At 41.0% G+C, this 14,319-nt stretch overlaps 2 protein-coding genes across 2 annotated transcripts; both read right to left on the bottom strand.

Moving 5' to 3' along the window:
* Positions 1-258: 258 nt before the first annotated feature.
* eif4ea (eukaryotic translation initiation factor 4ea) lies at positions 259-9,140 on the bottom strand. The gene is made up of 7 exons (XM_042060749.1): positions 8,868-9,140; positions 7,407-7,513; positions 7,096-7,191; positions 5,712-5,775; positions 3,263-3,376; positions 2,627-2,766; positions 259-1,543 (listed from the first exon to the last, which is right to left on the bottom strand). The coding sequence occupies exons 1-7, from the start codon at positions 8,883-8,885 to the stop codon at positions 1,429-1,431; spliced, it is 654 nt and encodes a 217-aa protein (XP_041916683.1). The 5' UTR covers positions 8,886-9,140; the 3' UTR covers positions 259-1,428.
* A 247-nt stretch (positions 9,141-9,387) lies between these two features.
* LOC121681167 (alcohol dehydrogenase class-3) lies at positions 9,388-13,652 on the bottom strand. Its single transcript, XM_042060746.1, has 9 exons — positions 13,559-13,652; positions 12,803-12,904; positions 12,287-12,428; positions 11,607-11,694; positions 11,170-11,389; positions 10,649-10,909; positions 10,231-10,366; positions 9,668-9,806; positions 9,388-9,514 (listed from the first exon to the last, which is right to left on the bottom strand). The coding sequence occupies exons 1-9, from the start codon at positions 13,574-13,576 to the stop codon at positions 9,490-9,492; spliced, it is 1,131 nt and encodes a 376-aa protein (XP_041916680.1). The 5' UTR covers positions 13,577-13,652; the 3' UTR covers positions 9,388-9,489.
* Between the last annotated feature and the right edge of the window lie 667 nt (positions 13,653-14,319).

Consider the following 14,319-nt stretch of genomic DNA (forward strand, 5'->3'; position numbering starts at 1 on the left):
TCAGTTCCAATGGCGCTTGGCATTATGAGAGCATGGGCAACAGCTTGGAGTTCGTGAGAATCTTACATATAACCAGATGCTGCCCCTAGTGCCCAGGAAAATCCATTACAATCCATCATCAACTTCATATCTGCAGTCATAAAGGTCCCCACAAACACTGTAAACAACAGTGGGTCAAAGATGCAAAGACTAGTATAGAATGAGAGTTGGGCCGGAAGATGGAGTGTGTCAGGAAAAAAATATACACACACAAATAACTACCACTGTACAAATTTATTTACATTCAAAGTTTTGTACATGTCAACAGGAGCTGGGCCGAGGGGGTGTTCAGTCTCCACGCCCCCGGGTTCCAACCCAATAGGCTTCCACACACACACACACACACACACACACACACACACACAGCTGGGAATGTAAACAACAAACTAAACCCAACAGAGATACAACAAAAATAAAAACAAAACAAAACAAACAAACATATTACACAAAATGTACAGGTTTAGAGAGTCAAAATGACTCATGAACTGAAATGCTGAGAGCTTGAAATGACCCTGCAGGCAAGTAAAAAAAATGCAGGGACCACTGCATCTTAACTAATCTAAAATAAGAAAATAAAACCAAGGAGAAAGTCAGCCATAGTCCCAGCAGCCAAGAAAAAGAAAATAACTTAAAGGCTTAATTCAAAGTCAAACGCACACTCGTTAAGAGTAAAGGCCCCCAACAAAGCACAATACTGAAGCATGATTATGTTCATACTAGAGAGGAAAGAGCACCATACTCTGTTTACTTATGACATACATTGTCAACAACGCTGATGTTGTTGTGATACTGTACAGTTTGGCCTGCCGTTTGAATCATACGCTCTCATACTGTAAAAAACAGATGTGGGGGTGGAAAGTTTCCCTGTAGTGCATTCAGGACTATGCACATTAGGTTCTAAGAGCATTCAGACAGCCGTTCATACATACAACAGTCGCCATAGCTACTACCCTTTCCTTGTCCTGCTTCAGACTTTTGTTCTCATCTTAATTCTCTCAAATACATCTATTTATTTTGTCCAAATGTAATGCTGATAAGTGTGGTGTGACATTATTTCTCATTATTAATATTATTATTGTCGCTGCCTATTTCATCTAGTCTCACCCTTTGTTAACCTTTGGTTTATGCTCAGGGCATACAAAGTCACTGTTTCTGTTTAAACACTATGGCAATGTAACTGAGACACACACACACACACACACACACACACACATTTTCTGTCTGTGTTCACACACGAGTATACGCACAAGTACACACACGCGCGCACACACACACACATGCACACAGGCACACAGGCACGAATGATCTATTCAATTGAAAGTGAAAAATGCTTCAAGATCAGAACCCAAAAGGCCCTGGCATGGCATGGCATGGCAGGACAGATGCTCCTCAGACGACAAACTTGTTTTTGGTGGTGGAGCCGCTCTTGGTGGCTGTGTCTGCGTGGGACTGGTACCCAATGATGACTTTGGCAGGGACCCCCAGCCTCTCCTTATATACACTCCTGAGGGGGGAAACATGGAGGGAAAGGTCACTGACCATCACAGAGATACTAATCATCCAAACAAGCACTGCAAAAACCTGTGTATATATCACCGGTGTATATATCAACATTTTAACATGCTTTATTCCACTGCTTGGTTGAATTTCCCATTGGCCTATGTAATTTAGAACGACCATTAACCGTATGTTATTTGCACACCTATGAAGTAGATCCATTTTGTTGGCCGTATCACACTTGTATATTAATTCGCCGAACTCGTTGTGAAGTTTAAATGAACGGTCACGTTGCATCCAAGCTGTAAAATGCAGACGTTCAGAAAATGGCAACATTGTAGCATATGACGGAGGTGGCTTTTAGCTAGATGGATGACAGCAGGCTAAGTAAAATAGCGATGTTTCAAAACTAAAGTTCATCAGAATCTTGGGATACGCCCGTCTGACAACGGGAGAGATAAAACTAACGACTGGCCTTTGGCTGTAGCAAACATCCATTTAGAACTAGTAACGGCAGTTTGTCCTGCAAGTTGAGAAATTAGTTGATATGTGTCGGAAGAAACTAGTTCTACAAACAAGACAGTTTTAGCGATTAAAACGTTTAAATTGTAACAGGAAATTGAACACAACGCAAGTGGCAACAGTGGAATAAGCGGGATAATGGACTCCACGGTGGTCAGTTCACAGAAATTAATGCACTCCGCTTCGCGTCGGGGCCGTTTTACAACCTCGACCGTGCATTAACTTCTGTGAACAGACCACCGTGTCGTCCATTATCCCTTACTTAGTAGACTTGCCCACTAGACTTAACTCACTGTATGGGACTACATGTTGTACTGAAAAGGAGTCACATTTTCTTATGTGTTTTAGATCAGGCTTCGGGCTACACCATGATTGGGTATGTAGGCTACATGGTCAGATATATATATTTTTTTTTTAAGACAGATTTTAGGAATGCTAAAGTTTTAGGGGAAACACAACAACCACCAGCAACATTATGCAGGATGTTAAGATATCTTTTTTTTTTTACATCTGTGGTCAACAATGGTCTGATGAACCAGACCCTCTGTCCTCATCAGACTGAACTTACCCTATGTGTGTCACTGCTTCTTTATTCTCATAGTCTGTCGTCCAGATCGCAATCTTGTCTCCTTTTGTTCTGATATTGACCACTGCTCCACATACATCATCGCTGTGGTCATCAAAGGCCTCGCCGACCAGGCACAGGAGCTGATGAGGGACACACAGAGCAAACGAAGTCAGCCATGAACATCCCTGTCTGGTCTTAGACAACTATCTTCCAGTTCAATGCTTATCATTTCAGTTTCACCAAGACCTCAGATACTGCCATGAGCCTTGTACTGCACCAGCCTGTGTTCCACTCCAAGTGTGTGAGTGTGAGCGTGTGAGTGAGTGAATGGATAAAAGAAGTGAGAGAAAAAGAGAGGAGGTTGAAGGTATGTAAATATAAAGAACCCATTCATGCCCCCTTATAGTCACATGTGAGTGAAAGGAGTGTGTGTGTGTGTGTGGTGTGCATATGTAGGTTAAACCAATACTGACTGCGTTCCAAAATGAGTATGTTGCATTCGTATTAGACTCATGTGTCATACATGAGGGTGAAGAGTAGGCATCTGTGTGTGTGTGTGTGTGTGTGTGTGTGTGTGTGTGTGTGTGTGTGTGTGTGTGTGTGTGTGTGTGTGCATGAGTGTGCGTCACCGCTCACCGTCTCCAGCCAGAAGCGGTCCAGGTCTTGGCGTCGCTGCTGTTTGGACAGAGTGATGAGCCAGCGGCCACCACGCTTGTTTCTCTCGTCCTCCCACATGGGCTCAATGCCATCCTGCACGCAGGGTCAAAGGTCAGGTGACCTCAGGCTCAGGTCACAGCTTTGATTCTACATACGTCTTCTGAATGCAATTTTGACCACAAGAAGTGGAGGCACAGGTCTCTCAGTCTCCACTGCTTTAGACCTGATCTTGCTCAGAACTGCCCAGAGGCAGTGGCTAAGAGAACAGACTTGCCTAGAGACCCTTTCAAGAGAGTTCCATTATCAGCATCATAGTTGGCCCCACAAGACTTCCTTTTTAACATTCCATATGTTATCTTAATGCAGAGGAAGTAGATTGGGGCCCAAATAGAATGTTCAAGCATTGTTTTTGTTTTTATTGTTGAAAGGGTCTAGAAGCACTTTCATTATAGTCTGCTGAACATCCTCCAGGGTCATTCCACGTCAGTTCAACCAGGGCCCACGCACTTAGGCCTCAAAAAATTCTGAAAAAATTACCAGGTGTACCCAGGAGACACACTGTAAAATTACTCTTATGTAAGATCAATACTTTCCAAGATACAGCCAGTTTTACAGGGGGAGGGGGGTGTCGATTTTGTCCAGCCTCTTTTTTTTGTCAAAGTTCACAAGCCCACAGCGCAAGAACTAAACCATGTAGGAGGCTCAAATGTTGCATGCTGGTACATAAATAGGAATAGTGTGTAGCAAAATCGTCACGTTTGGTCTGGATAATCCTGCATGGTCATAGCTGTCCCTCAAAGTTGATACAAATTTTATTGGAGTTTTTGGCTGGGCTCTGTTTAAGCCTTCAGAAGACATATTTGTACTCAACATAGGCTCTTGATTTATTTTCCTTACTGAGATAAGTAGAAACACTCTCACAAAAAGTAATGAACAGAAAATAAATCCCTTCAGGGTCTGAACAGCAGATCTCACAAGTCTGAAAAATCATTTTGGTTATCATTTTCAGAGCACCCAAACACCTTGTGGGAATAAACAAATATTTTTTAAATATGTTTTTCCTTATTCTCAATGATCCCTTCTTTTTGAAAACACCAATTTGACTTGTCTTATGCAAATCTTTCTTTTTTATTTTCCACCCTGAACATGAGCAAAATGCCCCATTGACATCAATATGTTTTATATAGTCACCACACTGCCACCTGTGGTTGTATAGAGTAACCTGTAGTAGCTCTATACAAAACATATTGATGTCAATGGTGCATTTTGTCTTCCAGTCTTTTCCTGGAGCAGTGCTACCCTTCCCCGTGTGTCCACACAGAGCCCTCGCTGTGTCCATAAAGACTACTCCTTTACTCAGTGTGTGAGTAATAAAACTGTTTTCAGATGTGGAAAATATGGAAATATATACATGCACAACAAACAAAAACAGGCAGTGATGCCTAGCGCCCCCGCCCCCCCAACTCATATTAGGCAATAATCCTTTATCATCATAAACATTCTTTAAACACAAAAGCCATTTTTCAAAAGAGGCATACAATAAATAATTGGGAGACTATAAAGAAATAGGTTTTTGTTTTTTTCTTTTCCTGAGAGCAGAGGCTTGCTGCCTTTATGACGACCTCCTTTATGACAGAGTGTGCCAGCTGGATTCTCAAAAGCGGCTTGGCACTGTGACCGTGCAGTTGCTTAGAAACCTTTTTCAGTCCTAAAAACGGTCACATCACTAACCTCACATGTTGTTACTACGGCAACAATGCCATACAGCCAGGGTTCATATGGTGCAAGATAAGCATGTTAGTTTATTATTAGCCTATAGCAAAAATGTCTGCCTTTAATTGACAGCTGATTGGTTTAAACTGTGACATGTTCCACATGACATCAGCGTTGCCTTGCTTACTTAGCAGGGGTTGCATTGACCTCTGGCTAGGTCAGAAACCTAAAACCTGACCTTCAGTTGGGCTTTAAAAGTCTTGCATGTGGTATGCCCCAAAAACAGATACACACAAACAGAAAATCCATGGGCAGGCAGAAACAAAAGACATTTTGGTAATTTTGTCGCAATACAAGGTTAAGTGAGAAAACAAATTAGGTCTTAAGAGGGCGGGGGAAAACTACAGAAATAGAACATGACCACACATGTCTTCTGTGTGCCTGATGCTGAATGTGACAATATTAGATAACACCTGCTGTGTGTACCATTGAATCCTGTCGTTTTTACACAATTCCACCTTATTCAATGGTCATGGACTGATTTAATTTAGGCCAACACATGTCACCAAGATTACCATGAGATAACATACTCCCCCTTGCCTGTGTGACACAGGCTCAAACCCTGCTGGCCACTGGATTGTCCAATCCACTCTACTCTGGCACGTTATGTTTCTGTTCTGCGGAAAACGTTCATTGCCCACGTAATCACTCTTACCTTAAAGAGGGAGTAGTCGCAGCCGGACATCAGGTTGCTTGACAGCTGAATGTGATTATAAAGGCTGAAAAGAGACACAAGGGCAGAGCTGTCAGTCCAATGCCACTGCCAGTGACTCAGAAAGCAAGTGTTAATCAGCTTATTGTAATGTCCCTCAGACACAGCCGAAATGAAAGACGCACAGTTGAACTACATGTGTTACCATGGATACAGTTGCACAGAAGAAACCGCAAACACCTGAGGGAAAACATTTAAGGCACATTATAGTTTACAAGGCCATCAAGTGAAAATATGGCATAGTGGGAAGTTGTCTAATAGAACCATAAGCAGAGCGGAGAGACATACTTCTGACACACGCTGCAGCACACATGGTGGAACAACCAACACGACTAGAATGGCAGCAATCAGACCTGGCAACATTGCAGACTGAACCAAGTGCAAATCGTGTGGAACAGAGGTTCCCAACTTAAAGCTGCTAAGGCCCAATTTCAAATCTTCTGCAGCCCACCTAACAACATTTACAGTGAGTGCAGCCTGTTAAAGAGCACTCTCAACACCCTAAGCTTATGAATGGACAGTAATGGGAACTGGATAACTCCGCAACCTCCTGTAGCCTCGCCTTTGGTCCCTTTATGATATATTACAAAAGGAGATATTAATAATGACAAGTCAGCTGGAACCTGCCACTCATTCTCTATCTCACTCGTGTGTGCTCAAGATGCCCAATTAAGTGCAGTAAGTAACAAGTTCGAGTTAGATCTGCTGCATGGTGGAGATTGAGAGGACTGAAAAAGTATCATCCTTGCATGTAAAATGATTAGTGCTTTTTGACATTGTAAATGTTCTTGAGGAAGAGTGAAAAACAGTTTGCAGTTACTCCTATTTATTAGGGTCTACATTTTGCCCCTGTGTCCCTTGGTGCACTACACATAGTGCATGATGCGCGTGGTGGTAGCGGCAGCACTGATTTTAAACTCTTTAAACGTTTCCAAAATCATTTTGATGGCACATAACAACCCCCCCCCCCCCCATATTATATCAGAGTTATGTTCATAATTTGTTGCAAAAGACGCATATAGTTTATTATTGTGCTTATCAACTGTAGGGGGAACCCGAGCGCAAATCTTCTTTAGTGCTGCTTTAATAAAGGAATTTAGGCTACCTCTCACGGTCCACCTACAATGTCTTGGCGGCCCACACATTCGTAAACACTGGCGTGGAAAATAGGACTAAGAGGTTAATTCACTGAGCTTGTGTAAGGGTCTGAACACATTTACATTTCAAAACAGGAGGTGATGGATATGGTAGTACCCTGGGGAAACCTTAATGAAAATTATGTAAATAAGAGCTTGCAGTTTAGACACGTCACAAGACCTAAACTTACGCCCAGAAATCTTCCACTGTGTCAAACTTTGAGATGAGACGCAGGTTGGCTTGCCAAGTTTTGCTTTTGTCATTTTTGAAGAACCAAAGAGCCCATCTGTTGGGGAAATAAAACACTTATATCAAGTGACGTACTAAATTTACTCAAAAACACTCAAGGGTAAACAAAACATTGTCTTGAGGATGAGAGAGAGAGAGATAAGAGAAGAGAAGAGAAGAGAAGAGAAGAGAAGGAGAGAGAGAGAGAGAGACTTGTGTACTGAGTTTTGCTACATTCAAATGAGATATTAGGGTGAAGGAGAGGTACATTACTTGTTCTGTAGGGGATGCTTGATGTAATCTTCAGGACTCAGAACAACTTCTTGTCCAGTAGCTTCACTTTTCTCTTCCTCAGAATTTGAAGGATTGGAAATGGGTTCCTGTGAAAAGGATCATGCTAGTTAAAGTGTACTTCCCCCATGAGTAAATAATGTGCGTCTCTCTCATGCAGTGAGCATGTCTATTTGCATAAGAGATATTGTACACATATCAGACTCATCTGATCTGACATAACACATGGGCAGTGTGATCTTCTGTGCTAGCATTCGATTTCATGAATCTGCCCCACTAACAGAGGCAGGCAATACTGTGCAACCTGTTCCCACGGCATAAAATCTCAGACGGAGTGATACAACTAGTGGGTAGGAGTAACTAGTAGCTGTTACCATTTGGTGCACAAACCCTGAGCAGTTTTTGCTAACGTTATGCCATGCCTGCTGCATCAAGACTCCAAGAGCAGTCTGAATTACCTTAATGATCGACTGTTTAATAAAACGATGCTAGTTTCACGGCGTTTTCGTGTGATGTCGGTGTCTTACAAAAGGATAAACCAGTGAATGTATCTAGGTTGAGTGTCCTTAAATTACAATATTGAACAATGTGTGCCCATGCCTAGTCCATAATGTGCAGTGACGCTTCACCAAATGTGTCAATCAAAAATGTGGTCGTTTACATTAGTGTATGTCAAATTGAAAGGTAACTTACCCTAAAGACACTTACATGTTAGGTTAAACTAATCGGATAACATTTAATGTTAACGTTGTCTAATTGAGGAAAGAACGTCAATGTTACCAGTAACTTAACGTTAATTTACAGGAACAGAAATAGATTTGCAAAACTGTACGTTTCAAATTATGCCGCGTTGACCTGCTTTGAGCCAACCGTGAGTTAAACTTACTATCGATAACATAAGTTAGCTATTGTAACTCCAAAACAAAAATATTCAATCGAACTACCAAACTTAGTTAACGCAATAGCTAGCTATCACTGACAACATGACACATTTGTTGACATACATAAGGAACAGACTAGCACGCACGCTAGCTAGCTAGTAGGCGTTACGTTACTTAACAAACTGTTATCCTGAATTCTAAAACATGAATTAAAATGTTGACATGAATAGCCAAATACATACCAGGCTAGGCTCAGATGAACAACTCTTCCACTGAAATTATTTTCTAGACCTGACCCAAAACTACTCTTGCTACACTAGCTAACATTACTGTCAGCTTTCCATAACGTTACTACGAATGATGACTGCCCATAGTCCAAACCAACGAAGAGCTGAATTACGCCTTCCAAGAAAGTATTCACATTCAAGCCATTCCTGTTTTCCACAACTATCTAGCGGGGATATATTGATGGTTGTGGTCATTCACCACATGTTATAACAGAAAACCACACGAGATTTCTAAATAATCTTCTAAAATTTTCCAAGGTAAGACATTTACTCACCGGTTCCGCAGTCGCCATCTTCTAGAAATCTGCGTGCAAGTAGCCTACTGTGGCGTGAAAATAAAAGCTGATTGGATGAGGGGTCTTGGATTGGACTGTGCCTTTCAACGTAACAAACCCAACTTTGGCAGTGAAAGTCGATTGTACTTTTTCTCTCCAATTTGCGAGACCAACCGCTAGTAGCGCAAGTGTGGCCCACGGGCCAGAGCCTATCTGCCACGGACTCAAAAAAAGGGCTGACTAAATTAGTCCAGTCATTTTAAGCCAAAATAGGGGTAAACAAATTGCAACAGAAGCCCTTACTCAGGACATATTGAGGATACAAAATCAGTTAAGTTTTCTTCTGTTGCAATTTGTTCAATCTTTTTTCATAAAATTTTTCTTTCTTTTTTCTTTCTCAATAAAATATCTAATCTCTTTCTAAACCCAGTATTTACACTAAGAATTTAGCTGATTCAGATCATTTGGACAATTAGTAGGCCTACACAGTAGCTTTTAGGTAGGTGCAGATTCCACAATGACAAATCAAACATGTTTTTCTTTATTAGTCATTTTATACAATCAGCCAACATGCTACAAACAACAAGTATCCTAGGCTAAATGGTGTCAGCAGTCAGTGTCATCAAAATTGCAGGACAGCACGTAGACTGATGAAGAACAAAAGACAGTGTCACGATCATGACAAAAATGTTAGGCTGTAACAATTACTGTGAGGACTCAACAGCAACATATATTATTTATATAATAAATTAATATTAAATTAATTAATATAAAAATATTAATAACAAGTACAATTTTACCTCTTTCCATGGTGCATGAGATCAAAAGCCTCATTGATTTCAGCAAAGGGCAGTGTGTGGGTGATAAACTCATCCACCTTCAACTTTTTGGTCATGTAGTCATTCACCAGCCTAGGGACACTCTCCACACTCTTCCAGCCTAAGTGGAAACCACAGTACACAGAAGCATAATGCAAGTTGTGATTTTAAGTTGTGTGTTTAAGTTGCATGCTTATTTTAAAGGAAAGTGAAAAATTATATTGCAAGAATCTGAATTTTATGTGTATCCAACAGCAGCATCCCTAAAAGATTTCAGTATGGTCTGGAGAGTACTCATAGATCCTCACAGGCATCCCACAATACAAGTAGTGTCATAAGATGCTTCACATAAATATCACCAGTGCCTATGCCTGTGCCTGTAAGTGATGTCTAATGGATCATTAGGCATGCTTAGCCTATATGTAACCTGCTTTATTGTCAACATATTAGTGTTGTTTTAGGTTGATGTGTTTGCCACTTGCTCTCACTTTTTTGTTCACCCTGAAACCCTATAGCCTATTTAATGCACAAACGCAGGTGTTCACCTCCAAAGGCAGAGCCCTTCCAGGTGCGCCCTGTGACGAGCTGGAAAGGTCTGGTGGAGATCTCCTGTCCTGCACCCGCCACCCCGAGGATCACACTGGTGCCCCAGCCCTTATGACAGGCCTCCAGTGCAGCCCTCTGCCAACACCAAAACACATTACACATCTTGATTAAATTGCAAACAAACCTTAATAACACAGGAATATCAGATAAGGAAAGGTAATACGGTGAGAGGCCCTCCTTTGCTTAAAGAAAAGAAAAAAACTCACAATTCATTTGACTTCTTATGGATCAAATCTGTCCTGCCGCCACTAATATCACTTTATGATAAACTCATCTGTGAGGTGAATAACTAAAAGCCATTTCTCTGTCGACTGAAAGGAGGAGCTTACCATAGCTCCAATGTTCTGAAATACTGACCATAACTCCAACGTTCCCGATGCATTCAAAGGAGTAGTCCACTCCTCCGTCAGTCATCTCCACCAGCACTTCCTGGATGGGTTTGCTGTGATCTTTGGGGTTCACACACTCAGTGGCTCCAAAGCTCTTGGCACTTTCAAATTTGGACGGATTTAGATCAATGGCGATGATTCTTGATGCTCCAGCTACTTTGCAGCCCATTATGGCAGCGAGCCCCACTGCTCCAAGACCGAACACGGCACACGTGGATCCGGGTTCTACCTTTAAGGAGAAGACGAGAGAATGGGGAGTTATCTTCTGGTACTCCTCACAGTTATTGGGCATTCTTCTATTAACAACAATGTCTGAGTTTCTTAAAAACACTGGAATGAACAGTAGTGTTAAAAAAGGAGCTTTACAAAATACCAATAAGCAGTAAATCTGTATAACATGAATGATAAAGAATAGAAAACAGCTAGAGGAAGAAAGGCAATACACAAGCGTGTATTGACCATTGTGTCCTCCTTCTGTATGTTTCTCACCCCAGCTGTGTTCAGCGCTGCTCCGTAGCCAGTGGAGATGCCACAGCCCAGCAGGCACACTTTATCCATCGGCGCTTTCTCATCCACTTTGGCCAGAGAGATATCCGCCACCACGGTGTACTCAGAGAAAGTGCTGGTCCCCATGAAGTGGAACAACTGCTTTCCCTTGCAGGTGAAGCGGGAGGTCTTATCAGGCATCAGCCCCTGGCCCTGGGTGATTCTGTGAAGGGGAAGTGTGGTTGTGGTTGTAGGAAGACATACAGTGTCAGTATTCTCTAGGTCATCCTATAACAATGACAGGAATGTTGTTATTATTTTTTTTTAAAAATAAATGTTTCAAACATTGTACTGCTTTGTAATGTTACATATCAGAGACAAAAAATAATAATTGCTTGAATACGAGGAATGCATCTTGAATTTTAGAAAGACAGACCAACCTGATCTTCTGACACAGATTCGTCTTGGGGTTTTTACAGAACTTGCACTCTCCACACTGTGGCACATACAGAGGTATGACCATGTCGCCTAGGTAGAGAAAATGTATCTCTTTACCATTTCTGTTCTTGTTTTTGTTACAGAACCCCCCACACACAATAACAACCTCTATAATACATCAAACCATGAATATCCACCTGCCAATGTCCTGCCAAGCTAGCTTTGGTGCCTTGACCTGTAAACTAGTACAGCTGCATTGCTGTTTACGTTACACATACACATGGCCTTCCATGGTGTCAGTCTGGCTATTAGTGAGACTAAGCCCTTTGTGTGTGTGTGGTTGCACCACCTATACAAGTGAGATACATCTGGAATACATCAGAATTCTACAGTACCCTGAGGTGATTGCCAGTAGATGAGATTCAGCTATCCACAATGTATACTCTACTATGCTATTTATTATTTAACTATTTATTGTGTTACATATAATATCACTTAAGTGAAACATATATGTTATATACTGTATGTTATATTCAGTTCAAAGTCTTAAAAAAAACTTGTTTTTTATTATTTTAAATCAACTGTTTTCAATTCCCAGTTTATCATTTGTAAATAAAATGATATGTCGTGATAATATTTCCCCAATCAGTAATCATATATAGTTTAATTTGTTTGGGTAGACCTGGTTTGAACTTGGTGACACCTTCTCCGATGCTCTCCACCGTGCCTGCACCCTCGTGGCCCAGGATGACGGGGAAGAGGCCCTCAGGGTCCGCTCCACTCAGGGTGTAGGCATCAGTGTGGCACACCGCAGTGGAATGGATCTGCAATGACATCAGGCCACTACTGAATATAAAGAAATGCTTGTTGAGGAAAGGACTATGTCTGTAAACATATTAGTTGTCTTGACGCAGAATCTAAGTGAAAATAAAACTTTATACAATATTGGTCTTTATATGAAATATATAAACAATTGCCTTTCCATTTATCTGTATCCGTATTAAACATACAGGCATTCCGCTATGTTATGGTTAGAAATCCATATTCATGATTAATCGTTTTGCATAATAGTGTCTGATACCTAAAAAAGCAAACTATTGATCTGTGCTTGACTAACTGCATTGCACTGCAGTACTGTATATTATATAACATCAGAGATCAGTAATTTGGCAATCAGCCACATTCTGGCCATTCTCACCTTCACTCGGACTTCATGGGCTCTGGGTGGGGCCACCTCCACCTCCTCAATGGACAGAGGCTTCCCAGCCTCCCAGGCCACTGCTGCCTTGCATTTGATCACCTTGAAACAAGCCATCATGCAATTAGCTGCAGTAAATTCAATCAATTCAAATCTCAGGTAGATGCAACTTCAGAGAGTTTTTGTTTATTGCATACCAGTCAGAGATAAGTGTAATTTGTAGCCCATGGTTGGGCAAAAGAATACCCTATTATCAGTGATAATAAAACAAAACCAAGAAGCTAATACAACCATGTCAGTGTTCTACAGCAAAAAGTGAACTTTGCTCACAAAAAGGTTCACTACCATAAACGAACATTTCCACTTGCTGAGCAAGCAGCAACCTGTACACTTAACACAACCACTCCCAACTGAACATAATGAGTCCCTAGTTTGTTTGATCAAATTGTCCTTATTCTTGTTGACTGTGACCACCACATGCCGTATTGTAAATAATGTAAAGGGGTAAAAATATCAGGATACAACACAGTATACTCATTAGGATAATATGGGGATAGGACAATATGCAAAGACTATGCAATGGGGATAGGAAAATAATATGCAATATCTTGAGTCTGGAATCCTTCTATATAGTCTCATTATTTTTACTACCAATGCCACACAGCTACCAGTCATTAGACGTTCCATCTCATGCATTTGCCTATAAACATGATCCAAAGTTAAAATAAAGTGCAGAGTGAAGAAAAGGTTTCTTACTTTTCCTGCAGTTGCCATTATGTAGCCGTGTTCAGAGGTCTTGTTAGAGTGCAAGCTTGTTGGAGGGAAAGCAGCTACATCCTGTAGCGAGTGCAGAAGGTCAAGTTCACTGTGTTTAAGGTTAATAATTACTCATTGCCTGGTGTTTGTGGATGTGGGATATGTTGCCAAGTTTGGAGAAAATCCTGAAAAGTTCTTCCATTTTTTATCCCCTTTGGTCATGTATTGTAAAAACAACTCTCAGGCATTTTGTGTAAACAGTGGTCACGCCATCTAAAACATAACTGAATACTTTTCCAATACTATTTCCAAACAAGTTTTGAGCTGGAGTGATTCACAATTTATGATAAGGAAATGATTTGACACACACAAAAAAAGAAAACATACAGGAAATCTTAACTGTTAAAGGGGATTTTTGGCAAATGTGGCAACCACAGAAGTGGGTGGTACTATGAAGTGTTTCATTGCCTCTTATACAAACAAAGCCTTCCCGCTGCAGTCATCACAACTGGAAAAACTCTGCTTGTTCATCTTAATGAACAAGTTATGAACTACATTGCTTCCCTTCTTAAAATGCATTTAATATTGATGACATGGAAGCATACTGATATATTAGCATTGTGGTATGCCAGTATCTAGTTGTAAAATCATAGAAAAGCCTATAATTGTATAACAGTGCTGCTAATTGGACTATTAATGTTCACTATTTTAACATGCTTATGAGAAGTGTATCAAACAGCATGAATCTTAATTATATTACT

The sequence above is a fragment of the Alosa sapidissima genome, chromosome 14 (assembly GCF_018492685.1).
Source record: "Alosa sapidissima isolate fAloSap1 chromosome 14, fAloSap1.pri, whole genome shotgun sequence".
Classification (NCBI taxonomy): domain Eukaryota; kingdom Metazoa; phylum Chordata; class Actinopteri; order Clupeiformes; family Clupeidae; genus Alosa; species Alosa sapidissima.